Here is an 18,850-nt window from a genome sequence, read left to right as displayed (position 1 = left end):
AAGTCTAGAAATGCAGCACTCTGCACCCCTTCAATGTTACAGAAGTGTCAATACAGATGATATGTGCAGGTCATGAAGTGAACCATAAATCCACAATCTACAAACTCTGGTGAATATACTACCAACCAATACAAATGGACAACCTAAGACCAATGCAAAAGCAATTACAGTGAAATAAAATTTTACCAGCTGCATCTGAGCCACCAATGGCAAGCAAAATCCTTTGAAAATAACAATACTATGATTCAGTGACTCCAGCAGGTTTATTAATACGGACTACTCGCGACACATCAGCTAATAAAGTCCACTAAGTACATAACACATAGCTACGAAACCCTCTTCATATCAATGACACTGTCGCAAAGCTCTGAATGATGTACATTATTTTGGTACAAGTTTACAAATGATATTTTATATTAGTTACTGTAGCTGGAATCGGAGAATAATTTATCTGGATAATGGCGTATTCATTTAAATGGACTTCAATATACTCAACATTTGACCTATTTTAAATATATTTTATTAAGGCCATAAAGGGGAAATTTGAAATCTATACAATGCTGTGGAGACTGTCAACTATTATTATTCATGTATGACTAAATTCCTTTAATGGCAACAGCTTTAAACATTTGACAGCTCATTTGCCTTCTGTTTCTGACCAAAAGACTGCAAATACAGCCTTTGAGGTCATTTTTGCCTTCTTTTGCTAAATTCTATTTGTGATACTGAGATGATCTGTGAATTTCAGCAACAAAATAGTACTGAGAGGTTTTCAGGATCAACAGGTTGAGTGGTTCAAATATCAGATTCAACTTCCAATCGATGCTACATCCATGTGGGTTCAAATTCCTCTCCTGGTAAAATTGAGGTCACTTTCTCTTAGTAGCTAGTTTCTCGTAGTCTACTGGACCAAGTGGAACACTGTATAGAAACTGAACGTTCCATATCCTGGAATTTAAGATTAGGTCCCTGTTACGATTTCTGTGGGGGAACCATAAACCAAAATAACCAAATTAACCATAAGACCCCCAAATGAACAAATACCAAAAAGATTTTTGTAATGTTTACTTTAACATGAATCAGAGCCAACACAAATTAAACATGAATTAGCAGGCAAACGATACTTCAAATAAAAAGGTAAATGTCACTTTAAAGTGCTGAAACAACAAGGATACATCTTACATAACCACAAGCACACGCATCCCTCCCCAAGATATATGGCACCATGTGTAGTTCCAAAGTTCTCTAACTCAGCCTCGGTCGCATAGCATCTCTCACTTTCCCCATCAATCAATTCAGCCCTTGACTTGCACTTGCTGGCAGCCATATTCTATCAATTCTGTCTCCGGAGACAGTTGTCACCGAAACTGAACACTCCTGCAGAACCTCCTTAGCTAGGTTCATGACAGTCTTGATGGTACAGATCTCGAAAGACTTCCTTATCTTATCCTTTTAATAAGCCCCATTATAACGGTTTTGGGTTGGCCCTGGCGAAACTGAAGCAGCAGTAAAATTGTTCAATTCACATTACGTGTTCTAATCCTGTCTCAGCTTTCCATCCTGTACAACATGCACACAACTCCCTGTAAATTGGCTTTCTCTGTTCTTCCCTCTGCTACAATTTTCCTTTGTGTCTGCCAGCCATACAACATCTGGTCTTAACTTCCTCCCTATTGATGCTGTTTTCAGGTCAAGTGTCGCCAGGTCACATGGACCAGTATTTCTTGGCCCATAACTTCTGATCTCCAGAGGGTAGTACATGGGAGGTAGCCCAGAAGATGCACTGGGAGGGGGTTACCCCAGAAGATGTGCCGGGGGACCCCCTCCCCCGCGAAGTCCCTGTACAAGGACTGCATGGCAATTGCCCGGGAAGCTCAAACATCTGATGGGCAATCACCCCGCACTAGGAACTATCTAAAACTACAACTTAAATCGGAGATTTCAGATGGTGCCTACTGTCTTAGTAGAATAGTTACCCTGGAAAAGTTAGGAGAATTACAACCATTTTGCTGCACCCCCCCACCCCCAGTCTACCCAATTACCCCCAACCACTCTCCTGACCCCCTGATCCCTCGGCAACATCCCCAACAAAACCACCAGTCATGCGACCCACCCCCATCCGACCACCCGACCCATCCCCCTTCTGTTTTCTGCCCCCCAAGACCAGACCCAACCACTCCCGCCCCCGCCCGCCCCCAAAAATAACCAATCCTATCCCCTTACCTTCTCCCTGGCTTCTCAGGGAGGCTGGGTCCTCTAAACTTGTTTGCTTTACAGAAGCTAGTGCAATATAAGTGCCCCTTTTTCTCTGACTCTGCAGCACTCGACAGAGGATTCAGGAACCTGTTGCACTGTACAATTCTCACTCAGTCAGAATCAAAAAGTCAGGCAAGAAAGGTGCAGCTGCATTCCAGTGTAAGTAAAAAGGAGTGGAATGGCAATCCGGCTGTGATTGCCACTCCTCGGAAGTAATGGCCCCTAATTATTCAAGACAATTATAATGGATGCCTTTACAATTAAAAATAACCAAATTTTCGCAGTTGAGACTCCATGGATCAATTTACATATTTCAGATCAGGCAGCAGCCATAGTCATTCTTCCTCGGTGCTGTCCAAATACCCAGGTGGAAAGCATATGTGGCACTTCAAGATTTGGACAATTATGAACTGATCAGAGGCAGAGTAAGTCATGTCTAACTAGTTTTTTGAAGATGTAACTAATATAGTAGATAATAGAGTATCTATGGCTGTAATTTGTATGGACTTAAGAAACACCCAACAACAACTTGAATTTATAAAGTGTCTTTCCATATAAGAGACGACTGGAATTGGAAGGTAGCCTTTCGATCGTATCTAGGAGTTAATCAGGAGGTAGGTGGTAGAAAGTAGGGATCATGGGTACTGAAATTGGCAAATGAGACTAATGGTGCTCCCAGGGATCTGTTCCGGGAGTTCTGCTTTACACCACTTTTATAAATGACTTATGTGATGGAATAGAGAGCCGAAAGTCAAAGTTACTGACTTAGATAGGATAGTAAATAATATGGGCAAGAACAGAAATTTGGCAGATTAAATAAGTGGGCAAAACTGTGCCAGATGGAATTCAATATGGGGAAGTTTGAGGTCATCCACATTGGACATAGGAAAATAGATCAGAGCGCATTCTAAATGACATGAAACAAGGGGCTGTGGAGGAGTGGAGAGACTTAACAGTCCAAGAACAGAAATCACTAATGTTAGGAAATGGAGATAGTTTGAGTAGGTTATATGTGTATTTGGGCGCATTAAGAATAAGGTATATCTTTAGCATTTATGTTTGATTTGTACTTCTGTACTTTGCTGTTAAGAAAAGAAGTTGAATTTTAGTTTCACTTTAAAAACTCTGTTTGTATACCTGCATCTAATGAGATTTTTATGACTCAAAGGGGAGTAAAACCAGCAGCGGTGGGAAAAGAAAACTGTGCTGTTGCCTAGCAACAGGGATGCAGAGAAGGAGACCTACTCACACACATACACAGAAACCAAAAGCAGTTTGAGTTCCTGTCCTTCCTTTGACTAGAATGTCTTAGGACTTTCACCTGTTCCACTCCCCTGGATTTTGGGGTACCTTTTCTTTAGTTTGGGACTGGCTATCTGTCCCCATTGCTCCAGTCTCTCCTGGCAGCTACTTCTAAAACATATGAACTCAAACAGCTTCTAAAATCAAACTGCAGTTTTTCTTCTTGAGTGTGTGTTAATGGGAGGGAAATAAATGCCACTCTGGACCCCATGTTGCTAGACAACAGCACTGTTTTTTCTATTCTTGTTTGCTTAACTTATTTTACAGTCATAAAACTCTCATTAAAAATGCAAGCACTTTTAAAAGTGAAACTAAAACTCAATTTGACCTTTCTTAACACACAGAAATATAAACAAATAGTAAAGCTAAACTCATTCTTAACACCCACAAATACAAATATACCTTACGTAAACTATCTCTATTTTCTGACAATAGCATCTGCTTGGGGCGGCATCTATTACTTGGTTTCAGAGTGTGGTATGCCTGACCACAGGTCACCTATTGGTATGCATGGATTATGTACTTACTGTGAATGTTAAAGTACAAGATAGCTTTTGTAACTTGTGTTATGCTTACAAATCTGTATATAAATGTAAAGATATCATTGTGGGTGAAGGAGTATTGTAATATAGCTAATCTTTTCTTGTTTAATAAATGTTTTATTCTTTTGCTAAAAGTTCATCAGCTTACTCCTATGATTCTGTTCAGCAGCCACTCTCCACGTATCTAAACAAAAAATAAAATCCCTGGGATCGATCAGGCTTGTCCAGTTGTAACAACAGCTGGGATCATAACACTAAAAACCAGAAAAGAGGCACAAAAATATAATTTAAAGGCTAATGGAATGTTGGCATTTGGCCCAAGGGGGTGGAAATTACTTTATAGTTATATAAAGTGCTGGTTAGACATCCCTTTAGAACACAGAGTTCAATTCTGGGCATCACAGCTCAGCAATGATATACTGGCCTTGATGGGGGTACAGTACAGATTCATCAGAATGATACCAGGGCTAAAAGGGTGAAATTATTTGAACAAGTTAGACAGACTAAGCTTTCATTCCCATTGAGATGTTTAAGATGTTTAAATGATTTGATGGAGAAAAACTATTTCCACTGGTGGTGAAGTCCAGAACAAGAATGCAGGGAACCTTAAAATTAAAGCTCGGCCATGGAGCAATGAATTCAGGAAGCACTTCACACAAAGGGGAGTGAAAGTCTGGAACACTATCCCTCAAAAAATTGTTGAGGCTAGGTCAAGTGGAAATTCCAAACCAAGATTGGTAAATTTTTGTTACATAAGGGTATTACAACGCCAAGACGGGTAGGCAGAGTTCAGTAAAGAATCTAATTAAATGTTGGAACATGTTTAAGCAGCTGAATGGTCTACTCCTATTATATTCTGCACTGTTATCTTTCCTGGTCATGGAAAACTATTAGACCTAAAGTCTGACAAGTCCTTAGGATCAGATGGTCTGCATCCTGGGGTCTTAGAAGAGCTGGCTGCAGAAACAGTAGAAGTATTGGTTATAATCTTCCAAATTTCTTGGACTCTGGAAGGATCCCAGTGAATTAGAAAATAGTTAATGCAACACCTTTTATTTAAGAGAGGAGGGAGGCAGAAAATTGGAAACTACAGGCCAGTTAGCCTAACATCTGTCAGAGGGAAATTGCTAGAATCCATTGTATTCCATCATAACAGAATACTTCAGAAATCGTAATTTGATCAAGCAGAGTCAACATGGGTTTGTGAAAGGGAAGTTGTGTTTAACTAATTTATTAGAGTTTTTTGAAACAGGAGTAAGCATGATGAATAAAGGGGAACTTGTAGATGTGGTGTACTTGGATTTCCAGAAGGTATTTAATAAGGTGTCACTACACATAATAAGATTATATGGTTAAGGGAGTAACATATTGGCATGGATAAAAGATTGGTTGGATAACAGGAAGCAGAATGTAGGGATGAATGGGTCTTTTTCAGGTTGGCAGGCTGTGACAAGTGGAGTGCTGCATGGATCAGTCCTGGAGCCTCAATTATTTACAATCTACATCAGTGATTTCAATGAAGGGGTGGATTTATGGTAACTAAATTTGCTGATAACACCAAGATAGGTAAGGAAAGCAAATTGTCAAGAGGAGGTAGAGATCTGCAAAGGGATACAGACAAGTTAAGTGGGTGAGCAAAAATTTGGCAGATGGGAGTATAATGTGGGAAAATGTTCACTTTGGCAGGAAGAATAGAAAAGCAGTATTCTATTTAAGTGAAGAATGATTGCAGAACTCGGTGCTACAGAGGGATCTGGGTATCCTGGTACATGAATCGCAAAATGTTAGTGTGCAGGTACAGCAAGTGATTAGGAAGGCAAATGGAATGTTGGCATTTATTGTAAGGGGAATGGAATATAAAAGTAGGAAGATTTACGGCAGCTGCACAGGGCCTTGGTGAGGCCACACCTGGAATACTGTGTGCAGTTTTGGTCTCCTTATTTGAAAAAAGATATAGTTGCATTAGAAGCAGTTCAGGGAAAGCTCACTCGACTCATTCCTGGGACAACGAGCTTATCTTAAGAAGAAAAGGTTGGACAGGTTGAGCCTATACAGCCTAGACAGGTTGAGTTTAGAAGAATGAGAGGTGATCTTATTGAAATATAAGATCCTGAGGAGACTTGATAGGATGGATACTGAGAGGATGTTTCCACTTGTGGGAGAGACTAAAACCAGTGGACACAGTTTAAGAATAAAAGGTCTACCATTTAACACTGAGATGAGAAGAATTTTTTTCTCTCAAAGGATAATTACTATGTGGAATTCTCTTTTCCAGAGAACAGTGGAGGTTGGGTCATTGAATTTATTCAAGGCAGTCAAACAGATATCTGATAGATGGGGGGGGGGGGGTGTTATGAGAGGACAGACGGCAAAAGTGGAGCTGAGATACAACAAGATCAGCCATGATCGTATTGAATGCCAGAGCAGGCTCGAATGGTTGAATGGCCTACTCCTGCTCCAAAGTCCTTTTTTGTTCCTATGTTCCTGGTCAAAAAACCTGCCAAAAACTCATTGTCAAAGCTCACAGGAAAACAATGACTACTTGGGCAAACTAGTGAAGATTGGCTAATGTTCACAGAATGATACTCAGTAAGTTATTGCCAGTATCATCATCCTCAAACAAAAGAGCAGCTTAAAGAAGGACAGGAGGAAGCTCAGCAGAAGTTGGGAAGAAGTTAGAGACAAATGGAATGGAAATCAAGGTTAAAGAGAGAGGTTTTTAAGAGGCTTTTCCAGGAAAAGAGAGGTAAGTCCTCAAGGGAGAAATAGCATAATACAGAGGAATAGAAAAGGTTAATCCTGAATACTATTTCAAGTTAAACTCTAAGTAATGAAGAAAAGGATACTGATATAAACTTGTGAAATTCAATTTCATGACTTGATATCAGAATACTTCTTCATATGAAAAATAATTTGCACCTGGAATGAATCTCTGTTTATAATGTAGGGAAAAACTCTGGAGTTATCCATATGCTTTGGTGGCAGGGTTGAGATGAAAATATTTTGCCTTGAGGACTAAGATCCAAATGTGCTCAAAAACTGCATATCTTGAATGGTCCCTTTCAGGTGCAGTTTACAATTTTCCTTGATGGAGGGCAGACATGACAGATTGTGTTTGATGAGTGCTCTAGATAGATAGGAATGATTTGAAACTGGTACAATTCAATTAGAAGGAATGAGAGGTTTGAAAAAGAAAACAAAGTTTCAATTGTTAAATGCATTATTTTCTACATAGCACAGATCAAATTTTATAAATGGTCAAAAGAAATTTTTCCACTAATAATCTTGAGGTTTGGATGTGGTATATTGCATTCTATCAGCACTGGGGTGCTTTTAACTTCTTACTACGTGGTACAGCAAATCTAGCAAAACATTAAGAAAATATGACCTGTTTTCAACTGTACTGAAAGAATTCCCACACACTGGAATCTATACCACAAACAGTGAATTCAAATTTAGCATGCTTAGGATAATTCAATTAATTTATAGAATCTTACAGCACAGCAAGAGGCCATTCAGCTCATCTTGCTAGCATCAGCTTTTTGATAGAGCTATTCAATTCTTCCCACTTCCCCATTCTTTCTCCATAGTCCTGAAAATTGTCCCTTTAATATATATCCAATTCCCTTTCAAAAGTTACAAATGACTGCTTTCGAGCAGTGTAATCCAGATTATAACAACTTGCTATATAATAACATTTTTCCCATTTATAGTTATTTTGTTAATTATCTTAACTCTGTGTCCTCTGGTTACCTACTCACCAACTAGTTTCTTCTTAGTTACTCTACTAAACCATCTTAAAAGTATTGCATTCATTTTAATTGTTTTAAATAATGTTACAGCAGAATTCACTGAGAAAAGACTTGGTGCTTTGGTATGCAAGGGAAAATCAGATGGTCAGTCTCTTTACTCACAAAATCTCAGTTTTATGGAAGGAGAAATAGGTCTGAACAATATGGAAAAAGATATTTAGACACAGAATCCACAGAATGTCACCTGAGTTCAGCAATATTTGATTTTTTTTAAGTAAATAATTTTAAAAGTACATTTATACCCTTTATTTAATGCTAAAAATTATATTTGGGGTCAGAGTTAAAATATAATTAAGGAATAATCAGAATCACACAGACCAAACCTCGGTAAAATTTTACTTGACCCACGGTGTGAGTAACTTTTATACAAAAACACAAACAATGAAAATAGAGCCTTAAAATAACACAAACCATTTCCTTACTACACAGAGTAACAGATGTAACATCCATTCAGCCTCAGTTGATCTTGAAATGATATTGTCCATTACTTGGCTCCTGTTATTTCTTAAACATCTGTTATTTTAAGAATGGCTTTAGTTACATCCAAAGCCATAAATCTCTTTCCAGGCATTTACAAGTACAGGATGTCAGCAACCTCTGTATTACCTCAATGTACTCTTTCTCAGTTAATGGTATAACATGCAAAACCGACAATAAATGGAACGATTTAATACAAGTTTTGATGACATTTATTTGTTACTAGTCCTTCCGTCCAGACACCTCTCTTTAGAACTCCTTGGGCCAATTGCTATTCTCTTACACACTGACCAGGCAACCCACCCACAGGCTTCTACAAACATCACTTGAGAACAAACTGCTTCAAGCTACATCAGCATAATCCTGGTATAGGGGTTTGGGAAAGAAAGTGGGAAACAATGCACAAAAATACAGCCCCTTACGACAGATCAAGAGATATAAAGTAATAAGTTTTTAGGCAAACTAGTTATGTAAACTCACATTTTCTTTCATTCTGTCTGCCAATGGTTATAATGAACAGCCCAAATTGTTTAATGCTGGTAAATTGGGGAAGATCCTGGACTAATAAATCAGCTGTCAGTTCTTTACTCCAATATGAAACTCACCAGAAAATTCATTCTAGCTATAGTTAGGCTTCTCATCCATTTAATGGAATTGATAAGCAGTTGTAGAAGCAGATCATTCTATAGAATGAAGAATACATTTTTGGTGTGTGCTAATGCAAAGGTTAATCTTTTGCTAAATAAACAAAAGCAAATCCTAATGGCGTACAGGACTGATATAGCGGTGTGAATGTGTCACAAACTAAAATGAAAGAAAACCCAGTGAGCGTTCTACAAAAGAAGAGGCAAATTGGCTCAAGCATTTTCTACTGCATTTGTAGTTAATCAGTGGGACTCTCATCACAATGTGCACCTCAGCGACTTCATTATAATGCACTATTTGGCAAACTGTCAAACACTCAATTATAGCAAAAGCCTCCTGCTGCTCTTAGATTTTCAGCAGATCTCATTTTTGACAGAGACGTCTGATATGAAACACAGCACTACAGTTTCTGCCCTGGGAGTATGATTTCTGCTTTATTATTGCAAATCATCCTGCTTCCCTGATATTTATATATGACATGACCCATTGTTTTCATATTAAAATGATAATGGACCATGAGTAAGTTAAAAAGCTGCCACTGTGGGGAGCTCAGGTGACAGCATAGACAATACCACACCTTAAGATCCGCAGTATTTTGCTTTTACCACACCTTAAGCAGTTCAACTTCATCTGAAGCCGTATCACAGCCTCTGGAATTCTTTCACATCTATTTTCTATTAAATTAATGTCTTTTCAACTGTGGACTGTTAACCACCTTCCTGAAAACAGTTAGCCATGCTTAGACTGGCGATGGCTAACAGCATGCACCATGTACTGGACATGCTCTGGTGTTACAAAAAGGTACTGACATGCTATGTGTACATTCATTTTATTTGAATGCTGATTTTCAGTTTCTAATATGGAGGCTAATTATTGTTGATTGGGAAAACTATCAAGCTCTTATTCCAACAGGACACGTCAGCAGCAGCAGTTGTGGATATTTTTGCCATGGCTACCCAGAGGGTTTGCTGGAAAGTCAAAGAAACCAAAGCTAATTAAACACGGAATAAAAACTGCAAGTGCTGGAAATACTAAGCAGGTCCGGCAGCATCTGTGGACAGAGGAACAGTTAACGTTTCAAGTCGAATATGACTCTTCTTCAGAATTGAAAGATGATAGAAATGTGATGGGTTCAATGCCGTTGAAAGTGGGGAGGGGGGGGAGAACAAAAGGGAAGATCAAGGATAGCATTAAATTACAAAGATATCATGGAACAAAAGGCAATGGGAATTGTTGTAGCAGGAAGACAAAGTATTTGCCCAGAGTGAATTATAATGGCAAAACAATGAGCAGCTCTGCCCGAAAGGAAAAACATGAAAGACAAGGTTCAAACCAACACATGGCACAAGAACAGAATCAAAATGGGGGACAGAGTTCATGGTCTGAAATTGTTGAACTCAATGTTGAGTCCAGAAGGCTGTAAAGTGCTTAATTAGAAGATGAAGCGTTGTTCCTCAAACTTGTACTGAGCTTCACTGGCACACTGCAGAAAGCCGAGGGAAAGGTGGTGAATTGAAACGGCAAGCAACCAGAAGCATTTGCTGCATTTGGTCTCCCCAGTGTAGAGGAGACTGCATTGTAAGCAGTGAATACATCAGCAAAAGAAACAATACATCGACATGAAGAGAAACTCACTCACACAGCGAGTGGTTAAGATCTGGAATGTGCTGCTTGAGCATGTGTGGAGGCAGGGTTCATTCAAGACATTCAAGAGAAATTGGATTATATGAAAAGGAAGAATGTGCAGGGTTACGGGGAGAAGGCGGGGAAATGGCAGTCGGTGCATTGTTTATTTAAAGAGCTGGCTCGGACGCAACGGACCAAATGGTGCTGTAACAATTCTGTGAAACTAATTTGAGAAAAGTACAAGTAAATTGCGGCTTCACAGGGAAGAAGTGTTTGAGGCCTTGGATGGTGAGGAGAGAGGAGATAAAAGGATGGATGATACACCTCCTGTGATTGCATGGAAAGGTGCCATGGGAAAGGGACATGATGTTGAGTGTGATAGGGGAGTGCACCAGGATGTCGTGGAAGGAACAATCCCTTCGGAATGCTGACAGAGGAAGGGAGGGGAAGGTGTGTTTGGTGGCGCTGTCATGCTGGAGGTAGTGAAAATGGCAGAGGATGATCCTTTGAATATGGTGGCTGGTGGCGTGGGAAGTGAGGACAAAGGGAACCTTATTGCAGTTCTGGGAGGGAGGAGAAAGGAATGGAAGAAGTATTGCAGGACATGGAAAGGCATGGCTGAGGACCCTGTCAAGCACAGTGTGTGGAGGTGGGGTTGGTGGGGCGGGGAAACAAGAATCCTCGATTGCGAAAAAGGGAAGAAAACGAAAAAGGAAGTTAAATATGTTTCATTTATTACAAGACATAACCTATTTCAAGGGACCTTACAAGAGCAACTTTTGAAAACTTACTCTGAATAAATCCTTGGCCCTAGAAAATCATACTGCTTAGCCCAAAGTGTTCATATTTTGTTTAGTTATTCAACAATATGATTAAACAGCAAGACGGTTATGACCAACACAGTTGGTAAGGCAGAGTTATTTTTCAAAATCCCAGCAGGAAACTTTAAACAACTATCATGACCAATAATTTATTAGTGATGTTTGAGATACGACTCTAAACTCAGGAATCAGACCACTAATTTTTGAGACTTTACATTAAACTAAATGAAATATTTTATTAATTCACACAAGTTAAGATACATATACATGGCTACAAATTACTACTATCATAACTTTTAACAAATTCCCAAACTAATCTCCATTAAGGCAACAGCAACCCAAAGATTTAACCAAACACCAGGCAGAGTATTTTCTCCTTACAAATTCAAAATGAGGTTCTTTTCACTGTGGAGCCAGTTGGAGGCTTGCAGCTGCCTTTTGATCTTACATTGCCTCTGCCTGCACACCCGAAAACTACTCAAGTTATACCTATCAGCCCCATTGAACGTTAATTTTCATTGTATCAACAGCCTCTTTGAACTTCACCTTTTAGCAATGAAACCCCTTTCAAACTTCCAATTTTATTAGTAATATAAACATATGGCTTGGTATCTGCTAGAAAGGCATCAAGTTTTCACCCCACTTCATGAATGTTCCATTCAAAAAATGCAAATACACGCTATCTCCCTTACGTATCAAAACTAGTACATATCAAAGCACCCAAACTAGCTGGCTTTAATCCAATTAAGATACGCCTGCAGACTAAACCTCTATTTTAAAAGAAAGATATTTTCCAAAATATTATATTCATTAAGAGCCTCATGACAAAGATAAAAACCTTCTGTGTCCTATAATGCAGTTCAAATAACCAGAATAAACTCAGTTTAACAAAATCAATGTTCAAAGAAGTTCCATACTCCTAGTATGAGTCAAGTCCTTTACTGCTTAATACAGCACATCAGTGCCTTACAGGTGTTTACTTTGCAACACAGTATGGAGATCTGGTTTATCGATATATAATTAATTTTTTTTGTTACAATAAGTACTAAATACATTGAAGAAAATAGTTTATATTTTATATAGAATAACGGCCCAGGCATGTTCTGTACACACAATGCAGGACAAATCCAAACCTTTCAGTCTACTCTCGATCATCAGTGAAGTGACGGAAGGAGTGATCAACAGACTCCCCAAAGCGTGTCCCCCATCTACAAGGCACAAGTCAGGAGTGTGATGGAATATTCTCCACTTGCCTGGATGAGTGCAACTCCAATAACACTGAAGAAGCTTGACACCATTCAGGACAATGCAGCCTGCTTGATTGGCTCCCCTTTCCCCATCCACAAAAATTCACTCCCCCCACCGTTCAGTTGGTCCCCATACTGCAGCGGTTCAAGGAGGCAGCTCACCACCGCCTTCTCAAGACCAATTAAGGATTGGCAATAAAAGCTGGTCTAGCCAACGACGCAAACATTCCATGAGCAAATAAACAAAATACATAATTCACAGTCAGCTGTGCACGGTAACCTGCACCTGAGGACATCCCAAACAAATATATTTTATGGCTTTACGTTTAAGTTATATATTGTATTTGGATGTTAAGAAAGGTGGCATTTGGCTTCAATTTCACTTAGAGGTTTTTGTGAGCTGGGTGCCAGGAAGTCTGGAGCCCTGTTTGTATACATGCATTTATTCTTTGTGTTAACAGTATACTAGCAGACACTTGTGTATGTGCTCAGTAATTGACCTCCATGGTTTCAAAAAAAGACAAAGTTAGGATCTACCAAGCCAGGTTTCACACTGGGATCTGAGTTGTCCAGTGTTACCATCAGCTGGGATCATAGCAAAGTGCCTTCAGGGCAAGCAAGCGTTGCACAAAGCCAAAGCCTCCATCCATTCCTCTAACACTGACTAAATGGTTATGCAAATCGCTTCTTGGTCTAACATCAGACAAGACAACATTAACTTAGGATTGCCTTTTGGCACTCAAAATCTTGACTGATTTTGGCTTCGATCTGGTTGCACGATGCAATTCATGATGTAGAATCTGGAATCCAAACAGGCTTATGTGGACATTGTAACCAGGCCGCTTACAAAGTTAAAATCAAAACTTTCCAAATCGTTATGGTTTACTTCAGGTTTGAATGGTCACCTAAATGGTTTTACTATACTTTTTAAACTGGACCTCTGAGAACCATTCAAATTCCAAAAAGGCTGTGTAACAATTATGTGCTGAATCTTCCATGGAATGTCAATCACTGTTGGATTGCCACTCTGCTCTTTCTTATTCACCTTAGTCTAGAGCTGCATATTTCTTGCTCACAGTTCCAACCAGGACCTGCTGAGAAATGTGCAACATAGCTGATCCTGGAGTCTTTCAGTGCAGTGCACTTGCTGTTGCATTCCAGTAGGTTTAAATTTCCCAGCCACTTTGACAAACTAGGAGAGAAGGTAAGTGTGCAAGGCAAGTGGTTGGGGGGAGGGGGTTGGGGGAAGAGTCGGGTCATCAGGGGTGGTAGTCGGAGGTATCAGAAGGGTGGTCGGGTGGTTGAGGGGTGTAGTCTGAGAGCGGGGGGATGGGCTGGGGGGACACTGGGGAGGTCAAGGAGGTATTCATAGGGTGGTGGGGGTAGTCAGGTGTTCAGGAAGTGGGGGGAATTGGGATCCAGTAAGAGGCGGGGGGGGGTGGTGTTGGAGGTGAGTAGTGTAGTTATCCAGGAGTTGGAACTGATTTTAATCCTTCTAACTTTTCCTGGGTAACTATTGTGCTCAGTGAGAGTTGGAACCATCCAATGTCTCTGACTTTAAATCAGAGGGTTCCAAGAAATGGGGACCCTCTCCAGAGACTTAAACACATAATCTTGGCTGACACTTCAGTGCAGTAGAGGAATAGGATTGTCACATTTCAGCTTAAGGTAAAAGATCCAATGGAACTTTTCAAAGAAGCACAGGGCAGTTTTCCCCAGTATCTTACCAATTTTTATCCTTCAACCAACATCATTAAACAGATTATCTGCTCATTATCTCATTGCAGAGTCTTGATTTGCACATATTGGCTCTTGCATTTCCCTTTTTACAGCAGTGACTGTATTTCTAAAGTGCTCCATTGATTGAAGCATTTTGGAAAGTTGTGGGTAGTGAAAGACACTATATAAATGTAATCTCTTTCTTTCTTTGATGATGGTAATACGATTCGGACTGAGTCCCAAGTTAATCCACTTCCCAAAATGCATGATTGTGGTACACAATCACCTCCATCCAAGTTACACACCATCTAGAATTGGACTTGTGTCCCTGTCCCTTCATTGCCCCTGGGTCATTATTCCAAATTTCTCTAATTAACACCATTTAATAGCACTGACTAGTAGCACAAATTAGAGCCAGTGCCTCTACAATTTCCACTCCCATTTCCCTCAGTATCCTTGATTGCACCTCATCCGGTCTTGGCGCCTTATCAACTTTAAATACAGACAGCCTATCCAATAACTCCTCATCAATTTTAAACTCTTCAATTGTCTGAATTACTTCCTCATTCACCATGGCCTGGACAACATCTTCTATCTTGGGTAAAGACAGGTGCAAGTATTCATTTAATATCTCAGATATGTCCCCTGCCTCCATGCATAAATTCCCTTTTTGGTCCCTAATAGGCCCCACTGCTACTTTTACCACCCTTTTGCTGTTTATATGCCTATATTATCAATTTCATTTAGATAGATTCAGAAGAAACTGGAAGGGACCAAAAAACAATTACACCTGAATGCAAAGTAAAGCTTTAATTGCTACTGCAGCCTTCAAAAAGCAAACAGAAAAAAAAACTATTAGCAGTGTAAACAGTGGAACAATACTCACAGGGATATGTAAAATGATATACAGTAATTGTAATGATGTCATTCTCCATTCCAGGTTATTTGCAACAGCTAGTATTGATCTGAGTCTTGAGATTCAGGAATGCCTGCTTTTGAATTTTATTAGGGTAAGTTGGTTTCTGCTAATGAGGTTTCAGAAACAGGATTCATGTGGTTTATAGTACTGCACTGGTGAATGCTACATCAACTGCAAAATGACAGCACAGAGGATTTATAACGGTAATGAAGTATATCCTTAACACAACTCCAAGGTTGAAAAGAATCCATTTTCAAAACAACCAATGTCTTAAGTCCAATCCCTGCACAAGGTGGTAAAACAGTAAGCAGGAGAAATCACTGTAAATATATAAGAGACATGGGGCTGATTCCTCATCTCGCCTCGGGAAAACCCGGCCTACACACTTTTGCAGCTTACAAACCGCAAACCCAACCCTTATGTGGCTGCACACACCATCTTTATCTTTTCATAAAGGTGTCAGGTTCGGATTGCAGTTAGCAAGCCACACTGGATTGTGTGAGAAGTGTGGGTATAGAGGTGGGTCAGTAAGAAGGCCCACCTCAGTTCTCCAACGTGGTATTCCAGCTCCCAGGCCTCCTAAACCTCACCTCCCTCACCCTAACAACTCCCATGCCAGCCTAGGGAAGGCAATGGTGTAATGGTATTGTCGCTGGACTAGTAATCCAGAGACCCAGGGTAATGCTCTGGGGACCCGGGTTCGAATTTTAATAAAAAGCAACTGTTGATTGTTGTAAAAACCCATCTGGTTCACTAATATCCTGAGGGAAGGAAATCTGCCGTCCTCACCTGGTCTGGCCTACATGTGACTCCAATGTGGTTGGTTTTTAAATGCCCTTGGAACAAGGGCAATTAGGGATGGGCAATAAATGCTAGCCTAGCCAGTGACGCCCACATCCTCTGAACCACCCTTGCCACTTTAATGCATTTCCACTTCTCAGAGCCTATGTCCAAATGCAGCAAGATCTGGACAATATCCAGGCTTGGGCTGACAAGTGGCAAGTAACATTTGTGCCACACAAGTGCCAGGCAATGACCATCTCCAACATCGCGCCTTGATGTTCAATGGCATTACCATCACTGAATCCCCCACTATCAACTGGGGGTTACCACTGACCAGAAACTGAATTGGACTAGCCATATAAATACTGTGGCGACAAGAGCAGGTCGGAGGCTAGGAATCCTGTGATGAGTAACTCACCTCCTGACTCCCCAAAGCCTGTCCGCCATCTACAAGGCACAAGTCAGGAATGTGTTGGGATACTCTCCACTTGCCTGGATGAATGCAGCTTCCACAATACTCAAGAAGCTTTACATCATCCAGGACAAAGCAGCCCACTTGATTGGCAACACATCCTCAAACATTCACTCCCTCCACCACTGACGCATAGTAGAAGCATGGTGTACCATGTGCAAGACGCACTGCAGGAATTCACCAAGGCGCCGCAGACAGCACCTTCCAAACCCACGGCCAGTACTATCTAGATGCAGGGCAACAGATAGATGGGAACACCACCACCTCCAAGTCACCCACCACCCTGATTTGGAACATATTGCTGTTCCTTCAATGTCGCTGGGTCAAAATCCTGGAACTCCCTTCCTCACAGCACTGTGGGTGTACCTACACCACATGGATTTTAGCGGTTCAAGAAGGCAGCTCATCACTACCTTCTCAAGCGCAACTAGGAATGGGCAATAAATGCTGGCCCAGCCAGCAAAGCCCACATCCTGAGAATGAATTTTTAAAAAACTATGAAGGAACGACGATACATCTCTAAGGCAGGCAGCTGTGTGACTTGGAGGGCAACTTTGAGAACTCGTTGTTCCCATGCATGTTGTCCTTTTCCTTCCAGGTAGTGGAGGTCATAGGTTTGGGAGGTGCTGCTGAAGAAGCCTTGGTAAGTTCAGTGCATCCTGTAAATAGTACACGCTGCGGCCACATTACACAGGTGATAGAGGGGATGGATGCTTAAGGAGGTGGATGAGGTGCCGATTAAGCTGACTGCCTTCTCTGAGTGGCAAACGTTTTGAGTGGGAGTTGCAACCAGCCAGCCAAGTGGAGAGTAATCCATCTCCAGATTTGCAGATAATTAAAAATGTAACAGTAATTATATGTCCAAATTATGGGGAAAATCAATTGTTCTAATTTAGACGGAGCTAAGACAGAGGTTTGTGCTCAAAATTTGCAACGGGGTTCTTAGCAATATTGATTGTTTACTTAATCAGAAAGCTGCATAATATCAAAATTTTATAGCGCACAGACCACTTGCCCCATCACACTTGCACTCGCTCTCTCAGTCCAATTCCCTTGCCCTCTCCCCATAACCATTTACATTTTTTCCCTCAAAGTATTTATTCAATTCCCTGTTATAAGCTTTTTTGATCCTACTTTCACTGCTGTTGCTGGGTATTCCATGTTCCAACCAGTCTCTTTCTAAAAAAAACATGACCACTACATTGTTATAGGGAAGGGGAAAGTTATGAAACGCTTCACCTTTGTCTGGAATGCATTCTAACAGCATTATCACAATCCGCTAGTATACTAAATATGATACAGTATCTCTAACAATGCTAACTCAGTCCAGGGCTGGGATTTTCTGGCTCCGTCACGGGCAGGACCCATCGCGGGCAAGGCGATGCCCCAGCCAGAGGTCCATTGACTTGCGGCAGGACCAGAAGATCCTGGCGGCGGGCAAGTGTGAAAAATCCCACCACAGGTATCCTGTGTATAATATCACAAACCATAACGCATTTAAATTTTGTTTCTAAACAGATTCATACCTGATTTTCATCCTGTTCCTCCATGCTGTATTCTGTGCTTGTCTGTACCTCTGAGGCTTTATCTCCCAGCAGAAAGCCTAGTCGTGTCATGAGTGTATTTGCAGCCTCATCCACAGATGGTGGGGGTCCCAGTTCCTGTTCTGTGTCACCTGCACAGAAAAGGTAGAAAATAAATCAATTGGAGAAGTGATCTTATGCATAAGAAAGAAAAGTTGGGTGATATGTTTCACAATACATTAACCCACTGGTCCTGTATTTATATGGCTAAAATGTACTAACTGAGAAAACGCTGAACTATCTCTACAACAAACAGCAAAGCAGGGAATTGTGTTTAATTGCAGTTCATATTTCTCAGAATGATTAAACATCTTTTTCGAAAGTTGTTTTGTACAAAACAAGATGCAACATTCACACCCTCCCCTGTCCCCTACCCAATAGATATTGAAATGGGTATATGTGATCACATAAGTACATAAACAGATCTGCCTGCACTGCACATCAAGAATATTCAAAATATAAAATTAATGCAATACAAAGCATGCACCACATCCTTTTAATACAAATGCAACAGGTAAAGTTGGGTTAAAGATATGATAATTTAATGAAAGTTTCAGTCAAAAATACAAACTTGCATTCACATATGGCTTCCTCTTATGCCAGAACCCTGCCAAAGCGCACAATCTAACTAATTACTCTGAAGTTG

General features: G+C 40.5%; 1 protein-coding gene across 5 annotated transcripts in view; it reads right to left on the bottom strand.

Moving 5' to 3' along the window:
- tanc2a (tetratricopeptide repeat, ankyrin repeat and coiled-coil containing 2a) overlaps nt 1-18,850 on the bottom strand; it is a 920,169-nt gene that overhangs the window by 318,563 nt on the left and 582,756 nt on the right. For all 5 annotated transcript variants that reach the window (XM_041217622.1, XM_041217623.1, XM_041217621.1 and 2 more), the window contains one exon: nt 18,148-18,296. In XM_041217622.1, coding sequence (XP_041073556.1) covers nt 18,148-18,296 — 149 coding nt within the window. The remainder of the gene's footprint in view (nt 1-18,147; nt 18,297-18,850) is intronic.

This window comes from Carcharodon carcharias, chromosome 23 (assembly GCF_017639515.1).
Source record: "Carcharodon carcharias isolate sCarCar2 chromosome 23, sCarCar2.pri, whole genome shotgun sequence".
Classification (NCBI taxonomy): domain Eukaryota; kingdom Metazoa; phylum Chordata; class Chondrichthyes; order Lamniformes; family Lamnidae; genus Carcharodon; species Carcharodon carcharias.
The sequence above is the reverse complement of the archived record's forward strand: the minus strand, read 5'-3'. Positions and strand labels throughout refer to the sequence as shown.